Raw genomic sequence first — 21,462 nt, 5'->3', positions numbered from 1 at the left:
CAGAACTCTTGCAGTGCAATAGCAGGTTTTCTCCATTAGAGTATGCTAATCTAGGCATTTATATAACACTTGGTTCACTGCTATTGGTTCAATATGCTAATTAGGGCTTGGAAACATACTAACACTATTGGTTAATGATTGAGTCCCAACTTTCATTCAAGTCTGCCCCACTTCCATTTTCTTAGGGAAGCTCAGAAAGCTGGAGGTTGAGGTAATGGGATGAGGCTGCACTGTGGTGTGCAGCGGGCTTTTGTAACAGTGCCCAGGTCTGGCTGCTGAAGGATGACAAGTTGATGTGCCTTGGGTCACATGGGCAGTGGCTTGCCTTGCCTGTATGGTGAGTCTGATGAAGCTGCCAGCAGTTCTTACCACCTGGACTCCAACCCATTTGGGCTGCCACTCCAGTGCTCCACTGCTCTGCTGCAGCTTCTCAGCAGGGACCAGCAGGCCAGCTGCGTGGCTTGGCAGTCAGGACCCATGTCAACATGATCCCAGGCAGACATCCACACATGCGATGATTGTACTGCAGGAGAGAAATGCTGGGTTTGAGGAGTCCTTTTTCTTTCTCTCTTTCTTTCTTTCTTTTTTAAAAATCAAGCTGTAAGCAAGCTTATTTTTTGTCCCAGAGTGAAACATTAGCTCATCCCTCAAAATTCTTCACTGACAGAACAACCTGAGAAGTGGCTTCGGTAAAGAATGGTCAGGACCTTGTTTGTTGGTCTTCCAAAAAAGATATTTAGGAATGCAAGAGACGTATGAAAGAGTAGTTCTGAACAAAAATTTTGAATAACCTGTCAATTTCTATAAAAGAGGTTACTGAAAATTTGATTGGAGATCATGTTGGATCTAAAGATCAGTCTGGAGAGAATTGCCAAAATGACAAAGTAGAGTCTTCTGATCCATGAATATGATATACTTTTATATAGGTCATCATAATTTCTCTTCAGCTTTTATCTTACACGTATTTGAAACACTTATCTTCTAAAAATTTGACCTTTTTATGGTACTCTTAACCTTCATTTTTCATTTAATCATTGTTAGTATATAGAAATATAACTGACTTTTACAAACTGACCTTGGCTTTTTGAAATTTGCTAAGCTTTTTAGTTCTAATAACATTTTAGTATATTCACTGGAATTTCTTTGTAACTGATAATGTCATTGGTGAATAAAAGATAGGTTAATTAATCTTTAATTATATCTGCCTTTTATTTCCTTTGTTGGTTATTGTGCCTAAGATCTCCAACTTTGTTTTGTATGTGGTGTTGGGAATCGAACCCAGGCCGCACGCATGCCAGGCAAGCGCGCTACCGCTTGAGCCACATCCCCAGCCCTTAGATCTCCAACTTAATGCTGAATAGTAATGGTAGAAGTGGAGCCAGGCACAGTGATACACACCTATAATCCCAGTTACTCTGGAAGCTGAAACAGAAGGATCACAAGTTTGAGGCCAGCCCAAGCACCTTGTTAAGACCCTATCTCAAAATAAAAATAGAAAGGGCTGGGTATATAGCTCACTGGTGGAGCAATCCTAGGTTCAATTCCCAGTATTGCAGGGTGAGGAGGGAAAAATGGTGGGAATGACCACTCTTATTAGCAAACTTAAAGGAAAAGCACTCGAGTAACCATGTTAAGGTTAATGTTAACTGTGGGTTTCTACAAATGCTCCCTTTCACACTGAGAGATTTCCCTACTGTTCCAGATTTTCTGAAATATTTATATCATAAGTGACTACTAAATTTTGTCAAATGCTTTTTCCAGGTATGTGTTTTTAAATTTATTCTGTTGACATGGTGAATTAACTTAATTGATTTTGAATGTTGAAACAACTTAGCATTGTTATAATAATCCTACTTGGTCATGACTTATTCTTTTGGTATATTGCTAAATGAAATTTGTTAAAATTTTGTTAAGGATTTTTATATCCATGTACATTTGGGACATTTGTTTGTAGTGTTCTTCTTCATATATTTTTGTCAATTTTTGGTGTTAGGGTAATTAACTTGGGCTTCATCAAGTGAGTTGAAAAGTGTTCCTTTGTCTTCTAATTTTGGGGTAAAATTATTTTTATTTTGTCCTTGAATTTCTAGTAAAATTCACCAGTAAAGTCATACAGTCTTGGAATTTACTGGAGAAGAAATTTTTATCTGTGAATTCAATTATTTAAATAGAGACAAGGCTATTCTGGTTATTGATTTCATCTTGGGTGAGCTTTGACACTTTTTATATTTCAAAATATTTGTCCATTTCATCTAGGTAATCAAATTAATAAGCATAAATTATTTATAATATTTCTTATTGTATTATAATGTCTTTAGGATTTATAGGAATTTTCCTCTTTCATTCCTGATATTGATAATTTGTACATTGTTTCTTTTGTTCTTAATAAATTTGACTACAGGCCTTCCAACATTACTGATATTTTCAAGCTTTAAAGGACTAACCTCTAAAAGACAGAAAATAAAAGAAAATCTTAAGTACAACAAATGGAGCAGAAATGCAGAACAGTGTCATATGCTGATGGCACAAGGCAGGCAGTGGCATCCAGAGTGTGACTGCTATGGGTCTTGGGGACATCCTTGGTGCCAGATTGCATTTTTTCCCAACTCATGGAAAAAAAGCAATAAAACTTGCTGGCAGATTTTTGTTTCTGCTTAGGATTGGAAAGTTGCACACAAATGTTGTTCCTACCATAACAGTGAGAATAAATCGGCTGAATAACCTCCAAAATCATATATTTTATAGCTCATCAGAGAACTAATATTGCAAAGGAAACCAATGAGTCAAAATTGGAGGAGAGGCAATAGAACAGAAAGAGACCCTGTCTGAAGCACAATATGTTGGGTCTGCCAAAGTCAGAGAGCAGAACAGGAAATTGAGAGCAACATCTATTCATCTGGGTTCTACAGAGATTAAGAACTAATAAGAGATATAGATATGTGATAGATGGATAGATAGATAGATAGATAGATAGAGACCTAGATAAAGACATAGAAAGATATATACTCATATACAGGTAGGTTGTATGTGTATGTGTGTGTAACTCAAGGAAGCTTAATACAAGGAATTGGCTCATGTGGTTGTAGGGGCTGAAAATTTCCAGATTCTGCAGTCACTAAACTGGAGATCCAAGAGAGTTGATATGCAAGTTTCAATCCCAGTACAAGTTTGAAAGCACTAGAAGACTGTTATTCCAGCTCAGAGATGATTGGTTAGAGAGAGAGAATTTTTTCTTTCTCACTCTTTTATCCTGTTGAGGCCTTCAAAGGATTGAATGAGGCCATCCACATTCAAATGCTAATCTTATCTCTAAACACCTTCACAGACACATACAGAAATAATATTTAAATAAATATCTGGGCACCCCATAGTCTAGTCAAGTTGATACATAAGTAACCATTACAAATTCCAAAGGCACTCTGTGTCTTGGAAAGAGTACAAGACTGTGGTCATCTGCACAGGGAAGGGTCAAAAGGTCTGAGAGATGACATCTCTAAGGCTCAGGTGCTCAAGGCTGCTAATGTCTGAGGCCAGGGCAGGGGAGGAGAGAGAAGCCCCACAGGGAATGCAGGCCTTACACTAGGTAGGAGGCAGTGCCTGCCTGTGGCTGGGGGAAGAGGCAGGAGAGCTGAAAGAGACCCCTCCCATGGGAATACTGGGCCCACTGACAGAAGGAGGCAGGGAAGAAGAACTAAACAAATCTTACAGACAGTCAGATGCCAACACCTCCTAGAGGAAAGGGTTTGATCCTGCCCTCTAATTATTTGAAATCTATGGTGAATAAAATGTAATAAAAATAACATCAAATCCCAGACCTACCTAGATTGGCTCAATCCTTCACACTGGTGATCTGAGAGAAGAAGATCTGTGAATTTTGGGGGGCATTGATATTATTTACTTTGGTGCATGTTATTATTTCCCACATCACATCCGTCATTCAAGAAAAATTTACAGGCATGTGAAAAAGCATGAAAGGTGATCCATCTTCAAGATAGGATATGGTCAAAAGAACTAGATGCAGAGTTGCCACAGACAACACGCATGATCAGAGTGGATAACGCAATAGGGAGAGGAAAACTCAACACAAAAGTCCAAGCAGAAGGGTCAGAAATAAAATATATGAGAGATCAATCCATCGATTGATCAATGTATAGAGATATACAGTGTGTGTGTGTGTGTGTGTGTGTGTGTTTGTGTAGAAGAAATGAAAATTCTTTCAACACATTTATCAGCAAATTGGAATAACTGGGAAAAGAATAGGTGATTGGTAGAAAATGTCTAAACTTAAGCACAAGGAGAGAAAAGGAGCAAGAAATAAAACAGAACTATTCAAGTTATTATTACTGTGACAAAAAGAAAAATCACTGCGAACTTAGGGTGTAGACCCATATGAACAGTCAATTGTATTTTTCACAAGATGTCAAAGCATTTCATGGGGAAGGAGGGAGGTCTTTTCAGGAAATAGTGCTGAAACAATTGTATATTCATAAGGTAAATTTAAAAACCTCAATCCTGACCTCATATAATACACAAAAATTAATTTGAGATGAATCATAAATCTAAAAGCAAAAGCCAGAATAATAAAAAAAACTTCAAGACTATTTTCATGACCTTGAGTTGTTCAAAATTTCTTAGCCGATGCTTTCCAGAAAGCATTAACCATTCAATAAAAAATTGATAAATTGGACTCAGTGAAATTAAAAAGTTTTGCTCTTCAAAATACATTAACAAAAAAAGGGCAAGCCATGACGTGTCAGAACCTGTCCACCAGATGTATATCTGACAAGGCAGTTGTATCCAGAATACATAAATAACTCCTACAGGTTAATAATAAAAAGATAACTGAATTTTTCAAAAAAGGAACTTCTCACGGTGAAAGGAAAGTGACCACAACACTCGGAGCGACCAAGAGATCTTTATTGCAGCAGTGCAAAAGAGGAGAAAAAGAGAGAGAAATAAAGAGAGGGGAAAGAGAGAAGAAAGAGGGGGGAGAGCAAAGAGAGAGAGAGAGAAGAGGAGAGAGTGAGTGGGAGAGCAAAAGCAAGAGAAAAAAGAGAAAGAGCAAGAGAGAGAGAGAGACAGAGAGAGCAAGAGCATGAGAGTGGGGCCTGGCAGGAGGGAGTTTTTTATAGCCCAAATCTAATGGGGTCTCTGGGTCTGCAAACTGCCTTGTTGGTGTACAGCGATTGGATCATAGTGTCATCTTCTGCCTTCAGGCAGATGGAGCAGGGGCTAGATATGGGTTTCTGTTGTACCAGATGGGTGGGGGTCGAGTGTTCAGCCTTGAGTGGGGTTGAGTGTTCAGACTTGACGCAAACAGGTGATAAAGGACCAGACAGAGGGGGGTTTGAGCGTGTGGGTTATTCTGCAGCTAACATTCGTTCAGCCTGCCCTGCAGACAACTTAGTTCAGCCTGCCCTGCACCTAACACAAGGGAAGATATATTTACTGTGTGTGTATACATATATATCAGACAAAAGACTGAGTTTCAGAAAATATAAATAACTCCCACACAAACCATCTAATTAAAAATTGGACAAATGATTTGAACAAATACTACATTTTTCCCCACAAAAATGTGACCAATAAGCACAAAAAAATTTCCTCAACACCATTAGTTATTGTGGAAATTTAAATTAAAGCCAAAATTAGAGACCACCCACACATTTACTAGAATAGCTTAAGATGAAGACAAATGACTGCATGAAAGAATATAGACCAACTAGGACTCTAACATATGTTGTTTTGGGGAACCTAAAACAGTTTCATCACTTTGTAAAAAATTACAACAGTTGCTTATAAAATCAACATCCCTATTCCTCATCAAAACCATTCCAAGATATTTATTTAAGAGAAATTAAAACATTTATCCACAAAAATCTTAGATATTCTAAGTACATATTTTCTGTACAGTCCCAAACTGAAAACAATCCAGGTGCCTTTATTAGAAGAAGGGAGAAACACATTCATACAGTGGAATGCTACTCAGCAATAAAAAGGAACAAGCTACTGGCCCATGCAACATATGGAAGGCTCTTTAAAACAGGCTAAACAAAAGAAGCTGGACATAAAAGAGCACGTATCATATGATCCCATGAAGTTTGGGAAGAGGAAAAAACTAATCTATGGTGATGGGATCACAACAGTGGCTGTTGGAGTAAGGGAAGCTTGACTGAGGGATACAAAGATACTTTCTGGGATGATGGAAATGTTCTATACCTTGGTAGGGCATGGGTTACTCAAGCATTCACATTTTTGAAGACTAATCAAGTTGTACATAGTTTGCACATTTCACTGCATGTGCCTCATTAAAAAGGACAAAAATGCTGTCACTGCTACATAGGACTGGTTTATAAGTAGCCACTGGTTTGTAGGAGATAGAGGAATAACTAAGGCAGGAATTACTAAGACAGTAACTAAGTCAAGCCATTGAAAGCCACAATATTTTTATGACTTAGAAACTCCAAAAAGCACTGCAAGTCAGGGTTCTGGATTGGAAGTCCAGGGGCAACTTGAGGGCATGTGCAACACAGAGACGGGAGACCAGGCAGACAGGAACAGAAGATGAAAACTTCCTACCCAAAAGAAGATGTCTGGCTCCAAATAAATCTGCAAACCAGTATTCCAAATCACAGAAGAAATAAATTCCAAGCAAAGTGGCTAAAAAAAAAAAAAAAAATCAACACTCAGATCATGAATATATCCCTATACAATTAATCCTATAGAGCAGTGTTGAATGGACTTTAAAATAAGTATTATCAGGATTCTCAACCACAGATCTGAAAGAGGGACGGGAATATAGCTCAGTCATAAGATAACTTGCCCAAGTACCATGCATGAGGCCGTGGGTTCGATCCTCAGCATCAGCACAAAAACAAAAAACAAACAAGAAAGAAAGAAAGAAACCTGAAAGAATCTCATCCATAAAAGATTGAACAATAAAATGGCTTTCCATATTGTGTTAGTCAACTTGTTATCACCATGACCAAAATACCTGACAAGAACAACTAAAAGAGGAAAGATTTATTTTAATAAACAGCTTCCGATGTTCAAGCCATGACTAAGAGAGAAACATCACAGTGGAAGGACGTGGCAGAGGAAGACTGCTCAGTTCATGGCACCTGGGAAGCAGAGACTGGGGATGAAGGGAGGAAGGGGTCAGGGACACATAGGGTCCCCAAGAGCACACCCTCACAGACTCAGTTCCCCAGCCATGCCCCACCTGCCCACAATTACCACCCAGTAGAACATCCAGCTGCCATTAATCCATTTGCTGGACTCATCCACTGATGAGTCAGAGCCCTAATCATTGCCTAAAAGCCCCACCTCTGAATCTTGCTGGGATCCTGATATGAACACAGGAATTTGGGGGGTAAATTCCAGATTCACACCAAAACAATATTTTTAAATGTTGATATAAAAACCAAATTGGTAAACATGAAAAAGAATCAGTTGTAGAAGATTAATATAGCCATTAAAATAATTTTAAAAATCCCCTCCATTGACTATGTGTTCTAAATTGCCCTCCAAGGATGGATTAGTGAATTTGAAGATAGTGCTGAGAAACTCACTCAGAACTGAGCAGATGGAGACAAATTTTATGGACTTGAAGAAATCAAGGAACTTCTTTGGGAGCCTTGACAAGGGACTAGCAGAGATGCAACAGCTGAAGAAATTTTTTTTCTAAAATTGAAGAAATATCTAAATCCTCAGATTAAAACTACATTCTATGTACTGAGCAAGATAAAAAAAAAAAAAGTCCACATCTAGATCAGAGTAATGGATCTGAGAAGAATCCAGTATAAAGATAATTCCTTAAAAGCCTTCAAATAGAATGAACAGCTCTCCTGCAAAGGGAACAATAATTCCTGCCATTCAACAGTAGATGCCAAAGGACAGAGAAACATCTGTCACACTACATTGTTACATGCAGCTAAACTAATATTTGAAAGTGGGGGAAGAATAAAGTTAATATGAGATACCCAGAATGTACCCTTCATAGATCTTCATTAAAGGAAATTACTAAAAATTGCACCAGTAAGAAGAAATTCAATTCAGAATGCATTCATTTTTGTGAGCTCTCAAGGAAACATAGAACAAAATATCTGGCACAAAAATTAATAAAAAAAATTGTCAGTGTATTATAGTGTTATAGTTAAAGCTTCTTCCTGGGGTTTCATAAACTGACTTCCAGACCACTCACGTATAATCAAATCAAGCCTTTATTGAAGCACGCCGGGTCGTGACTGACCAGAACATAAAGCTGTTCCCCTGATCAGCCCCGAACAATTGCAAGGGCGATCCTTATAAGCCTGAAAACTGCAAAAGGGATGTTGGGGGCGGGGTCTAGCCAATGCAAGCAAGCCAGGTTACAGAAGCGGGACAGTGCAGTCAAGCAGTGGGAAGCCTAACCAATCACAGTTAGCCCAGTCACCCCAGTTACAGAAACAGAGCCCCATTACCCTAGTTACAGAAACAATGCCCCATTAGGTAGTTCCGTGTTCCTAAAGATTTCTTTAGCAAAAGGAAAAGAACATCTTGCCCCAGTCATGACCCTTCTACTTGGCATGGTTGTTTTACAGGATGAAGTCATAAAACAAAATGGAGTCACATTTGCTTCTACTATCACAATAGTTCTTGATTCTTTAAAGTTGTCTTTTGCATTAAAAAAATTAAAAAAGGTAGAAGTTACTTGGGTTAGTTTTTCCCTCTCTTCTTCAGTGTGGCTGTTGTTCATCTGAAACACAGGTTAATTGGCTTTCATTTGAATGCCTTTTAAAATGTATTTGTTTATTTGCTTTGAATATGTGAAAACTTAACATGGCTCTCCAATTCAGAATTAGTCAAAAAGACTTACTTAAAGAAGTGTCCTCTCTCCCATTCCCTCTACCCACTTCTTGGTCACTCATCTTTTCCTCATTGACTTCCAGTCTACCCTTCCTGTATGAGCAGATTCAGATTCATAAAAGTAGTTTGGTTGAGGTCACCTCAACCCATTGTTTGTTTGAATGATTTGGAATCTCAGAGGGAGCAGTTTGAAATCTCCCTCTTGTCTTTCTCATTTATTCATTGTGGATAGGTTGTTTATTTTACACCTTTGCCTATCCAGACCTCAAGAGTATTCAAGTGCATTTATCAATGGGAGTGGGGGGAGGGGTAGCAGGACTCTTATCCACTTAGAATATGAATATGGCCTTGGGCTGGACTGGTATAATGGAACCTTCAAAATGATGGGTAGTGGGCCTTCATTTAGATGATAGCAACTGAGGTGACCCTCCTTAAATAAAAGTGATTCAAAGCTAACTGATGTCTATTGCTCGAACCAGCCCCCACGACATGGTATTCCTTGCTATGGGTGAACCTTTCATTCCATATGGTTAAGGAAAGATATTTTTCAGCACCAGTTATTGTGGCACATTTCCATAGTCCCAGCTACTTTAGAGGTTAAGGCATGAGGATTATAAGTTCAAGGCCAAACTGGGAAACTTGGTGAAACCTGTTTTAAACTTAAAAAAAAAAAAGAAAAGAGATTTTTGAATGGAGATTCTATAATCCTCCATATAAACTCTGCTTCTTAGCCTTATATTAGCCTCAAATTTTGGGAAACCCCCTCCACACTTCTCATATCTTCATCTAAGCTTGAAAGCTAAAAAAAAAAAAAAAAAAAAAAAAAAAGTCAAGGAAGACAGTTTTAGTAGTTTGGTCAAGATCTTCCTCAACATGGACATGATGGACATGATCAATCAGTATTCAATGGCTGTGATTCTGCAATGAATCAGACAAGACAAGATCCTGGTCTATTACCAGCCTTTTATTCTTGTTCAGACACCCCCTGAGGAATTAAACATTCTCTAGACAATATAAACTAAGAACTACTTTCTTTCTGAGGGTTCACTTACCAAACAGCCACCCAATTAAATAAATGTGCATTTCTCTTTCAGGGAATAGAAATGGAAGCTCAATTGACTGAGCCACAGGAATGAAACACAGAAAGGGAACATGCTGTTATATTTTAACTAGTATGTAAAGAAGACTTATGCAATCAGCTCTCAGAGCCCTTCTTCCAGAGAATTCTGTTGTACAGCAAATCTCTGCGGGGATGAAGCCTCATTGCCTTGGCCTGCTCATAGCTGTCGTTCTCCTCTGTAAGCAGCATGGCTTTGCCTTTCAAAGGTAACTCACTAGATCCCTACACTATTTGGGGCTGTTTTCCTTGCTTTATTATCTCTCATTGAATGGAGTCAGGGTAGGGGTTTGGGGAACAAATTGTGAAAGCTTGAAGTCCAGCTCTCTTGGACAATTTTCAAGTTGTCCTGATAAAGAAGTGGATGTCAGTACAATGGACTATCATTAGAGATAGTGTCTTTTTGCTTTTCTGGATCTACTTTTATTACAGGAGAATCCTGAATGACAGAATATTCAGTGGCTATGAATAATAATAACATGGAATCTTTTATAAAGGCATTTGTTTGTATCCTAACTAAGAGATCACATGATTTATATATTTCCTGTCTTTGTGTAGAGATTTAACTATAGATCATTTATTTTTCTCTTGTCCATAAGATGGAGAAGAGGGTAAAGTCTTTAAAATATTTGAATCATGCATGAAATACGAAAGGAAAAAGAGCTATGTTTTAAAGGACACATACATGAATACATCTAATTCTTATTTTTGACTAGTAGAATGATTCCCTTAGATATTCTATTATAAACTACTTAGAAGAACACAAATGAACTCATGCTAGAGCCTATAAATACATGGAGTGAATAGTTCCAGGGTAGATGTATTGTTGGAATTTACCAACTAGTCAATTCTTATGTTTTTCAAAATTAATATTGCTTCCTTTGGAACTGTGTTATTTTTTTCTTTTCTTTCTTTTTTCCTTCTTTTTGCTTCTATGGTTTTTTTTTCTTTTCTAATTATCTCTCTGAGTCAGATTCCTCTCCTCATTTTTGTGAACAGCAAAGACAGAAGGAATGTGTAACAAAAGAACATATCAGAAAGCAGGGAAAATTCTACCAAACACTCTTTTCTGAATAAATAAGCATAGAACAATAGTTCAGAGAATAGAGCTTAGATCATAGGCCCAAAGCTGTGCCTATATATGATTACTGAAGAGTTGATAGATTCATTTTTGTTCAATGTAATTGTTGAATATCAAGTAAATTGTGAAATAGTGTTTGTTATTGAACTGATATAGGAGTCAGAATTGCTAGAATAATTGGTGACTTGTCTCTGTATTTTACCAACATTATCAGATGACTGTGATTTCTAAGGTCTTTGCTAGCTTTAATAGCCTATAAGTTGATGATTGACTTTAATTAAGGGAAAAAAAGAGGAAGGAAAGAAAATCGATTATATCACGTCCAACTTGGTTAATGTCGACAGTGACAGTATCACTGACAGTGAGCAGAAAGGAAGGAAAACTATGGTTATTTAGCACCTATGTTTTTATTTGTTCTGGACACTGAGCAGTGTTCCCTGTTTAATTGCTTACAATCCTACACCCTAGGATTTTTTTTTCTTTTTTCTTTTTCTTTTTTCTGAGACAGGATCTTGTTATGTTGCCTAGACTGACCCTGAACTCCTGGACTCAAGACAGCCTCCTGCCTATAGTGCTGGAACCACAGGTGTACGCCACCACACCAGGCACACACTAGTCATGTTTATGCATATTTAATAGGGAGAGGAAATTGGGCTCCAGAAGAAAGAATAAATCATCAGAACAAACAATAAGTGTAGAGCTTAGATTTGGTTAGAAATCTAAACTTCAGCCTTGTTTCAATCCTATACTGCATAGCATGACTTCTAAGGAATCTAGAAATGAGGAGCCAGTTTGAAGGGAAGTCAGCTTTAGTCACAGTGAATTTAAAAAGATAGTCCATTGGGAAAATAGCCTGGAAGAGAGGCAGAGGCTGGAAGACCTCTCCTACTGGCAGGTGTACATATGGCCTCAGAACCAGCACAACATAACTATCCTCGGAGCTGCCTGTAGCAGACCATGGGATCTTGGTACACATGCTCACATCTAGGCCGCCATATATTTTTTTTAAAATAAGGTCTGAGTAGGTTGCCCAGGCTGACCCTGAACTCCTGGGCTGGATGGATCCTCCCAACTCAGCCTCCTGAGCAGCTGGGATCACAGGTGCACACCTGCCCTGACTTCAGGCCGCCATCTTGATTCTATAATGAACTAAACTCCTGGGTAAGATAACACATTGCAAGACCCACCAAAGGTTTTACCACATGTCTTCAAAATAAGTAAGTACCTAGTGTTTTAGTGGGACTAAGCATAATGGAAGTGAAGGAGAAAATAATGAAAAACATGAGTGAAAAAACTCTTCATGCATGGTTTTCCTATTATTTGCTTCAGCACGTTCTCAGAAAAGTGACAATTATGCTTAAAGAGAAGAATGAAATATAATCGACCAAATAATATCTCATTGAAAATATTCAATACTTTGTGCACACTTTGGGGGTCCCTGTGGAGTGAGGGTGTGGGCCAGGGAGAGCTGGCAGAGGCATAACTGAATCCTGGTTCCAATCCCATCACTAGAAATAACATGGCAAACTCATCTCTCTGTGAGTAAAAATAAATTTTTTAAAAACCAACTGTTTCTGAGCTTTTTCCAGGAATGGGCTATTACTAAAGCTAAAAGGGAAATCTAATTTCATTCAGAGCAACAGCCTTTGATAAATTATTTCTGGGGGCAAGAATATAAACCCTTCTAAAAAGAACTAATGGTCTGGCTTTTTCCTAAACTGTCTTTGTTATTGTCTTTTTGTTGTGATCATTTTCCTAATAACAGTTTATATCCAAGTAATCTCTTAGTGGCTGATTTGTGGATGCATTTTGATAAATCTCATCAGTGAAATGCCCTGGAACAATGACAACAAAAAAAAAATTTAAAGGCATAAATACCATATGCCAAAGACAAAAGCAGCCAAAAAAAAAAACTCACATATCTCCATATTCACTTGATTTTAAAGGCCAAACACTATAAAGAATAAAAATAAAATACTATCTAGAATCTTGTAAACAAAGTCATTAATTGTATTGTGCAGTGATTACCTAAGTGCAGCTTGTCAGCAGGGACTATTTATTTGGAAAAAAAGAAAGTGAGAAAAAGTAGGAAGGAACCGGAGAGTGGAGGAGCATTGAGGATAGAGGGTTTCTGAATTATTAATAGGCCACAGGAAATGTTCTTTCTGTTGACTTCATATACTATCTGGCTACCTGGAGACTAGTTTATTCTGTTTCATTTAGCTCCTACTGATATATTATTTTCATCTCAAAGAACAGAAGACCAGTGCACCAAAAACATGGTAATGCTTATAGCAAAATTGCAGCCTTGGGCTAGGTTGCATTGTTCAGAAGCATCTCACCAGCTTCTCAAATTCAACATAATCCTTCAGAATTATGACAGGTGTGATCCTTCCCCTGTGAACCATAGTAGGGAACAGACCTTGATGAACATAATCCCATTCTTAAAGGGGAAAAGGCAGAACGTGTAGCATAGATACTAAAAACTCAGGATCTGGAGAGTGGAACCTCAGTTCTGCTATGCAGCTTTGGACAATTTATTCATTCTCTTTAAGCATCACTTTGCTTTCTAAAATTTTTTTAAGTGACCTGTTGTTATTCCATTGCACTTGCACTTTTTATTCTTGTTTTTGCTACAAGAATTTTTTTTCTCAAATGGTTATTGTGTAAACACTATAACTGTATTATTTCAGGGATGAAATAAAAATCCATCTTTACTTTTCACCTCTCACTGCTTCACTAACATTTTATGTAGTGGGATTATCTTTCTCTGCTGGTGCTCCCATCCCCAACCCATACTGAGGATAGAACCCAGGACTTTGCACGTGCTGGGTAAACACTTTACCACTGAGCTACGTCTCTAGCCCTCTATTTTATTTTGAGACAGGGTCTTCCTAGGTTGCCCAGGCTGGCTCCAAATTTGCAATCCTTCTGCCTCAGCTTCCCTAGTAGCTGGCATTACTGGGGGGTACAGGCCTGTATTACTACACCCTACCTCCCTGCACTTGCATGGAAAATTTCATGGCTTCTCAGTTCACTTCTTAGTAACTGACAGTCTTTGGGTCATGTTAAAATGTCAACAGGAACAGTGGCATACACCTGTAATCCCTGCAGTTTGGGAGGCTGAGAAAGGAGGATTGAGAGTTCAAAGCCAGCCTTAGCAATGTAGTGAGGCCCTAAGCAATTCAGCAAGACCCTATCCCTAAATAAATATATATTTAAAACAATCCCCAGTATCTAAAAAGAAAGAAAGAAATAAAAGAAAACTCAATTTCAAAATTAGAGTATCAAGTCCTATTAGATATTATTCAGATATCTCAATCTCTATTGTTAAAAGAAAACTTTTAGCTAAATTAAATTTAACAGTGTTTAATTAAGCAAAGAATGATTTGGAAATTGGGCAACCCTCAGAATCAGAAAAGATGCAGAGAGCTACATTCATTTATGTGCGGAAAACAGAAAAGAAGTACAGAAACAGCTTGAATGTTTATTTTTGGTGTTTGCCTTATTTGGACATGTTTGGATCAGATAGCTGAAACTCAACTGCTTTGATTGGCTCAGACACAGCCAGATGTTTAAAAAAAATTAAAAAAAAACAGGGCTGGGGTTGTGGCTCAGTGGTAGAGCGCTCACCTAGCATGTGTGAGGCCCTGAGTTCAACCCTCAGCACCATATAAAGACAAATAAATAAAGGTACATCTACAACTAAAAAATATTTTTTCAAAATAAGTAAATAAAACAAACAAATAAACAAAACATACCTAAATGAGGCTTTCAGTTTGTTTTCCTTCTAAATTAGGTTGTACTTCTTTGTTAGGGAAGTCAAAGGCATTCCTCAGGTCAAATTTAGCATAATTTAATTTTATAGGAAAATAACCCTGCATTTCTTACACACCCCTGACTTTTTTGGAGACCCCTCCTACCCTTGTTCAGGAATTCTCTGGATCAGGACTGATCCATCTTTTTCTGGGTAGTCTCTTAGGACTACATCTTTCACTCCTGAGAATTTTGCTTGGTCCTCTGGATCCTCTGCTGAGATTCTCTTCCCCCTGTAGATGGCCCTATTGGACAGCATCTGGGTCATAACTGCCCAACTTTTAATCCCGCCAGCATCTTGCATCTCTCTGCATTTATATGTCCCTGTGTATAAGATGACATATGCTGGTTTAGCTCTCTTGGGAGAAACCAAGGTGCCAATCCTTGCATGCCTAAACTGGAGGAAACATGGAACTTTCTTGCCAAAGTCCTCCCTGCTAGGGGGAGGTGAAGGGACTAGTAGCACCAAAACTCCATCCCCTCTGGAAGGTGGTGGTGCCAAAGAACAACTTGCTCCAAAGAAACACCAACTTACTTCACAAATCTTGCTTCTCTTCTCTGTTTTTTATAGCCTCTCTCTGATAAGTAAGGGGGCACAGAGTTATGAAATTAACTTTCAAACATTATAAACTCTGCATAGGATGATCTGACTGACCTTCATTGTATTACCTAATGGCACTTTGATCAAAATCAAGTAGGAAAAGTTCAGTTCACCACAATATAAACTCAAATGTATCAAAATATTTGATGGTAAAGTTTTAACCTTTTGTATAATTATACTCTTCAACATTTCCTAACTTATTTTTTAAAGTTTCAGAGATTTCCTCCCCCCACTCCATTGTTATAGCGTTTACCTTAATAGTAAGGGATAAATGTGGGGGTTCTGCCAACTACTATGTACTTCCATTTCAGTTATACATTTGGGGAACAGGGTAATGATCATTGGGGGATTTGTGGACCTAGTGCACCTACTATGAATTGGACTTAGTCTAGAACTCCAGGGCCCCAGATTTCATCATTATATTTGACTCTACATCAAACAGGTCTCAAAGTATCTTAGTTTCCCCCCTTTCTGTAGTATGTAGCACTACCTGAATAAGTTGCCAAAGGTCTATTTGGGATAGGTCTGCAGGAGTCTTGATCTTGTGGGATGCTTTCTGTATTATTGTAGGGTCTTTCCTTGTGGGGATCTGACTCTTCCTTCAGAAAGAATTTTTGGGCCTAAGAACTGACTTGGGTTTGAAACGGGCAATAGATGAATAACTAGGGCAAAGTCATGGAGCAACCTGGGTATGGAAGTGTTAGGCATGTTAAAAGGGACTAATACCCCTGACATTCTAATTAGATCCTTCAGAGATAGTACTAACATTCTGCTAGGATGGTTTTTAGAAGCTTGGAGAAAACAGTGGTATGCACGAAGTGAACTGGTAAAGCCACAGCTAAAGTGGCAACGGTGAGAAATGGAATCAAAAGACTCATAGAATGTGACATTTTTGCATAAAAATGCTATGTAAGGCCAGAAAACCTACTGGGTGACCATGATCTGCTATGGACTCAAGAATTCTATTTATTAAGAGAACAAGGAGTGTGCTAAGGAGACAAAGCTCAATAGTGTTTCTTTCACAAAGTGGTTTTTTAATACTCATTTCCTCATTAAGTGAAAAAAAAATGAGTTCTTTTTGGGTTATAAAAAAAGTAAAAATGGAAAAGCATAAAATCAGGGAGAAAACAATTGAAATTTCACCCCCCAAAGAGAAAATCTTTTAATATTTTAGTGGTCACCTTTATCTTATTCACCTTTCTTGCATCTCTCTGCATTTATATGTCCCTGTGTATAAGATGACATTAGCTGAATAACACATACCCCTTTGCCCTAGGAAGATCTTTCTTTTAAAATCAATCTTTTTTGCTCTCTCTGCCTCTTACCTTCCGTTGCTATTTCCCACCCTCCAATCAATGTCACCATGTCCCTTTATATACTCATGACTTTCTTCTGCTTTCAACACAATAGTTTTTCCTTTTTGTCTCATAGTCTGCCACGTCTTACTTCTCTCCCTTAATAGAGCATGAAAATCCCAAGTTAATTGTTATAAATCAAACTTATTTTTTCTAATTGCAAAACACCCTACAATGTGGACATACCATGAACAGTCATCAATTCTGTTGTTGATAAGCATTTCCATAAGTTTCCAGTTATTGTTACCATATTAATACTGCCATACATACCCTTAAACTCTTGTCTTTAGTTGTTAGTGGCTGAAGAGTTTATGCTATGTTTGCATTAGGGATTGACATAAAATTTCCCAGTCTAGGGTTTCTGTGAGCCATTTTCCCCTCTGAATCAAGTCTCTCTAGGGCTATTTTCTGTTTCTAGTATTTAGAATCCTTTAATCAAGTTTCCCAAAATAAACCTATCTTCTTGCCTGCTGTCAATCATGTTCCTTTCCTAATTCCTAATTACCTACAAGATGAGGTCCAAATTTCTCAGTATGCATCCACAACCTTCTTAGGGGGAGGACTAAAACAACTTCTCAAATTCACTTCTGTTTAGCTACCATTCTTCTCTTTGCTCCTCACCTGCGTGTTGGCAGCAGTTAACAGGTTGCTACCTTCCCTGAAGTGCCCCTGGTCTCCTGCCACTGTGAGACCGTATGCTGTCTCACATATTCTGACTCACCCCTCATCTTTTTTGTGAATAATGACAAACAGTAATCATCATAACCCTTTCTGTACTTTCGTAGCTCTTGGTATTTCTCTTTTTTTGAATAAAAGTTATTATTTGAAATATTTTCAGAGTTTGAGAAAATTGGCAAAGATAGTAGAGTGTACCTCCCTCACCCAGTTTCCCCTAATGTCGACACCTTATCTTATCATGATATACTTGTCAAAACTATCCATTACTATTAACTCCAGATCTTATTTGGATTTCATCATTTTTTCTACATGTTATGGTTTGGATGTGAGGTGTCTCCCAAAAGCTCATGTGTGAGACAATGCAAGAACATTCAGAGGTGAAATGATGGGTTTATGAGAGCCTTAACCCAATCTGTGAATTAATCCCCTGATGGAATTAACTGAGTGGTAACTAAAGGCAGGTAGAGTAAGGCTAGAGGAGGTGGGTCATTGGGGGCATGAGGTGTATATTTTGAGGTATATATTTTGCATCTGATGATCTCTCTCTCTCTCTCTCTCTCTCTCTCTCTCTCTCTCTCTCTCTCTCTCTCTCTCTCTCTCCATTCTGACCATAATGTGCTCTGCTTCCCTCCGTCCTATTCTTCCACCCTGATGTTCTGCCTTATCTCAGCCCCTGAGGAATGAAGCTGGCTGTATGTGGACTGAGCCCTCTGAAACCATGAGCTTCCAAATTAACTTTTCCTCCTTAAAATTGTTCTTGTCAGCTATTTTAGTCACAGCAGCAAAAAGACTGACTAAAACAGCCCTTTTTCGGTTCCAGGCTCCAATCCAGGGTACCATGTCACCATGGTGCTGCCGATCAGTGTCTTGATCATCATTTCATTGTTTTGTCCAGATTTTTAGTTCTTTCGGGCAGGAGGGTATACTGGTCCTTATTTTTTTCCACCTTAACTAGAAACAAAGCCTAAAATTAGTTTTAAATAAAACAAGAGGGAAATGTTTTCCTTCTGATTTGAAAACTATTTATCCCTATACCTCAAGGGCAATGTTTATACAAAAATAAAAGAAAAATCCTGTTCAGTTAAAAAAAAAACTGGTTTCCCCTCTGGCAAATATCACCAATATAGCATAATTTTAAATAACTAATTTAATTAATTTTAATTTTAATTTTTTTTATTTTGCAGTCCTATGAATTGAACTCAGGAGTATTCTACCACTGAGCTACATCCTCAGCCCATTTTAATTTTTTTCCCACATTTTTAAATTGGTGCATTATAGTTGTACATAGTGTTGGGATTTGTTGTTATGTATTTGTACAAGCACACAATATGACAATATAATTTGGCCTATACCACTCCTAAGCACTTTTACCCCCTCTCCCCACCTCCCTTTCCTCTACTGATCTCCCTTTGATTTTTCTGAGATTCTGTCCCAACTTTTCTTTTCCTTTTTCCTCTCTAGCTTCTGCATATGAGAGAAAACATATGACCCTTGACCTTCTGAGTTTGGCTTATTGTTTAACATGGTGGTTCTAGTTCTATATATTTTCCTGCAAATGCCATAATTTCATTTTTTTATAGATGAAACAAACTCCTTTGTGTGTGTGTGTGTGTGTGTGTGTGTGTGTGTGTGTGTGTGTGTGTATCACATTTTCTTTATCCATTCATCCATTCATCCATTGATGGACACCTAAGCTGGTTTAGTAGTTTGGTTATTGTGAATTGTGCTATTTAAAAAAATGGATATGTATGTATGACTGTAGTATAATGACTTTAATTCTTCAGGATAAATATCAAGGAGTGGTATAATTGGTTTACTTGGTGGTTCCATGCCTAGTCTTTTGAGAAAACTCCATACTGATTTCCATAATGGGCGTACTGATTTATAATCCCACCAATAGTGTAAAAGTGTTCCTTTTTCTCCATATCCTCTCCAGCATTTATTATAATTTGTATTCTCTCTGACTGTCATTCTGACTGGTGTGATATTAAGTCTCACTGTAGTTCTGATTTTCATTTCCTAATTGCTGATGATGTTGAACATTTTTTCAAATATCTTTCAGCCATTTGTATTTCTTCTTTTGAGAAGTGTCTTTTCAATTCACTTGATCATTTGTTAATTGGGTTATGGGGAGATGTAAAGTTTTTTCAGTTTTTTTATATATTCTAGATGTTAATCCTCTGTTAAAGGAGCAGCTAGCGAAGATTTTCTCCCATTCTGCACAGTCTTCACATTTCTAATTGTTTACTTTGCTATTTAATTTGACACCATTTCATTTATTGTCTCTTGGCATTATTCCATGAGCTTTAGGGGTCTTATTGAGAAAGTCACCACCTCTGCCTAAAACCTGCCCTGTGTTTTCTTCTAGGAGTTTCTGGGATTCTGATCTAATTTCTAGGTCATCGATCCATTTTGAGTTGATTTTTTTGTAGTGTGAGAGATAAGGGTCTAGTTTCATTCTCTACATATGGATAACCAGTTTTCCCAGCTCCATTTATTAACATGATTGTCTTTGTTCAATGTATGTTTTTGGCACCTTTGTCAAAAATCAGATATCTGTAGATGTGTGGGTTTGTTTCTGTGTCTTCTATTCTGTACTATTGGTCTATGTGTCTGTTTTTATCCCAGTACCATGAAGCTTTGGATACTTTAGCTCTGTAGGATAATTTGAAGTCAGGTATTGTGACGCTTTCAGCATTGCTTTTTTTGGCTTAAAATTGCTGTGGTTATTCTGGGTCTTTGATTCTTTCAAGTGAATTTTAGGACTATTTTTTCTAATTCTCTGAAGAATATCATTGGTATTTTAATGGGGGTTGTATTGCATCTGTGTATTGCTTTTGATAGTATGGCTATTTAAACATTGATTCTGTGTATAAACATGAGAGATCTTTCCATCTTCTGAGGTCTTCTTTGATTTCTTTCTTCAGTATTCTATAGCTTTCATTATACAGGTCTTTCACTTCCTTGGTTAAGATTTATTCTTAGCTTTGTTTTTTGAGGCTATCATGAATGGAATTGTTTTTCTGATTTCTTTCTCAGCAGATTCATTGTCGGTATATAGGAAAGCTATTGATTTTTGTATTATGATTTTGTAAACTTCTACTCTGTTTTTATTTTTTATTTTGAAAAAGGGTTTCACTAATTTGCTAAGGTGATCCTCTTGCTTCAGCCTCTGGAGTAGCTGAGGTTATGGATATGCATCATTGCACCTGACAACTTAATTTTAAATTAAATAGCATGGTTTTTGTGAGGTTACTCCAAGGTATCCTGGAAACCTGGCCATTAACTCGAATGCCTTTCACACAGACCTGCAATCCCTCTCCTGACTGATGCCTTTCTTTATCTAAATAGTTTTCTTTTTGAGGGGGGATGGGAATCAGGAATTGAATTTAGAGGCACTCGACCACTGAGCCATATCCCCAGTCTTGTTTTGTATTTTATTTAGCAGGGTCTCACTGAGTTGCTTAGCACCTTGCTTTTGCTGAGGCTGGTTTTGAACTCCTGCCTCAGCTTCCTGGGCTGCTGGGATTACAGGTATGCGCCACTGTGCCCAGCACCTAAATATTTTTCACCTTCAAATTTTGATAGGGTGCTTCAGATATGAGGAAACTTGTTAAGAAATTCTTCCCTTTCTGAATAAATAGTATGCAAAAATAAAGTAAATGCATGTTGAGTCACAGTAAGAATCACCAAGAATCCCTCACAGCCCTAGCAAGAGTTGTAAGACAGAAAGAAATAGAAAAAAGCAAAAGTGAGAAAACAAATTAAACCAAGTGTCAGGGTTTAAAACTGACACTGACTCAAATGCTCATATCATTTTTAAAAGCATGTAAAGTTCAGACCCATCCAAGATAAAAATTCATTAGAGTAGTAGTCTCTTTAGGCAGACAGAAGGGATCTACCAAAAATCTACAAGCACTCTAATGGTGAAACATTAGTCAGTTTTTATTAAATATTATGATTCATG

The 21,462-nt window shown here is 37.7% G+C and overlaps 1 protein-coding gene across 1 annotated transcript in view; it reads left to right on the top strand.

Moving 5' to 3' along the window:
* The first annotated feature begins 10,044 nt into the window (after nucleotides 1–10,044).
* Nucleotides 10,045–21,462, top strand: part of Cpb2 (carboxypeptidase B2) — a 49,024-nt gene continuing 37,606 nt past the window's right edge. Inside the window, exon 1 of the mRNA XM_021720797.3 lies at nucleotides 10,045–10,173. Coding sequence (XP_021576472.2) covers nucleotides 10,100–10,173 — 74 coding nt within the window. The 5' untranslated portion in view covers nucleotides 10,045–10,099. The remainder of the gene's footprint in view (nucleotides 10,174–21,462) is intronic.

The sequence above is a fragment of the Ictidomys tridecemlineatus genome, chromosome 6, assembly GCF_052094955.1.
Source record: "Ictidomys tridecemlineatus isolate mIctTri1 chromosome 6, mIctTri1.hap1, whole genome shotgun sequence".
In the NCBI taxonomy this organism is placed as follows: Eukaryota; Metazoa; Chordata; class Mammalia; order Rodentia; family Sciuridae; genus Ictidomys; species Ictidomys tridecemlineatus.
This window is presented reverse-complemented; position numbering and strand designations above follow the sequence as displayed.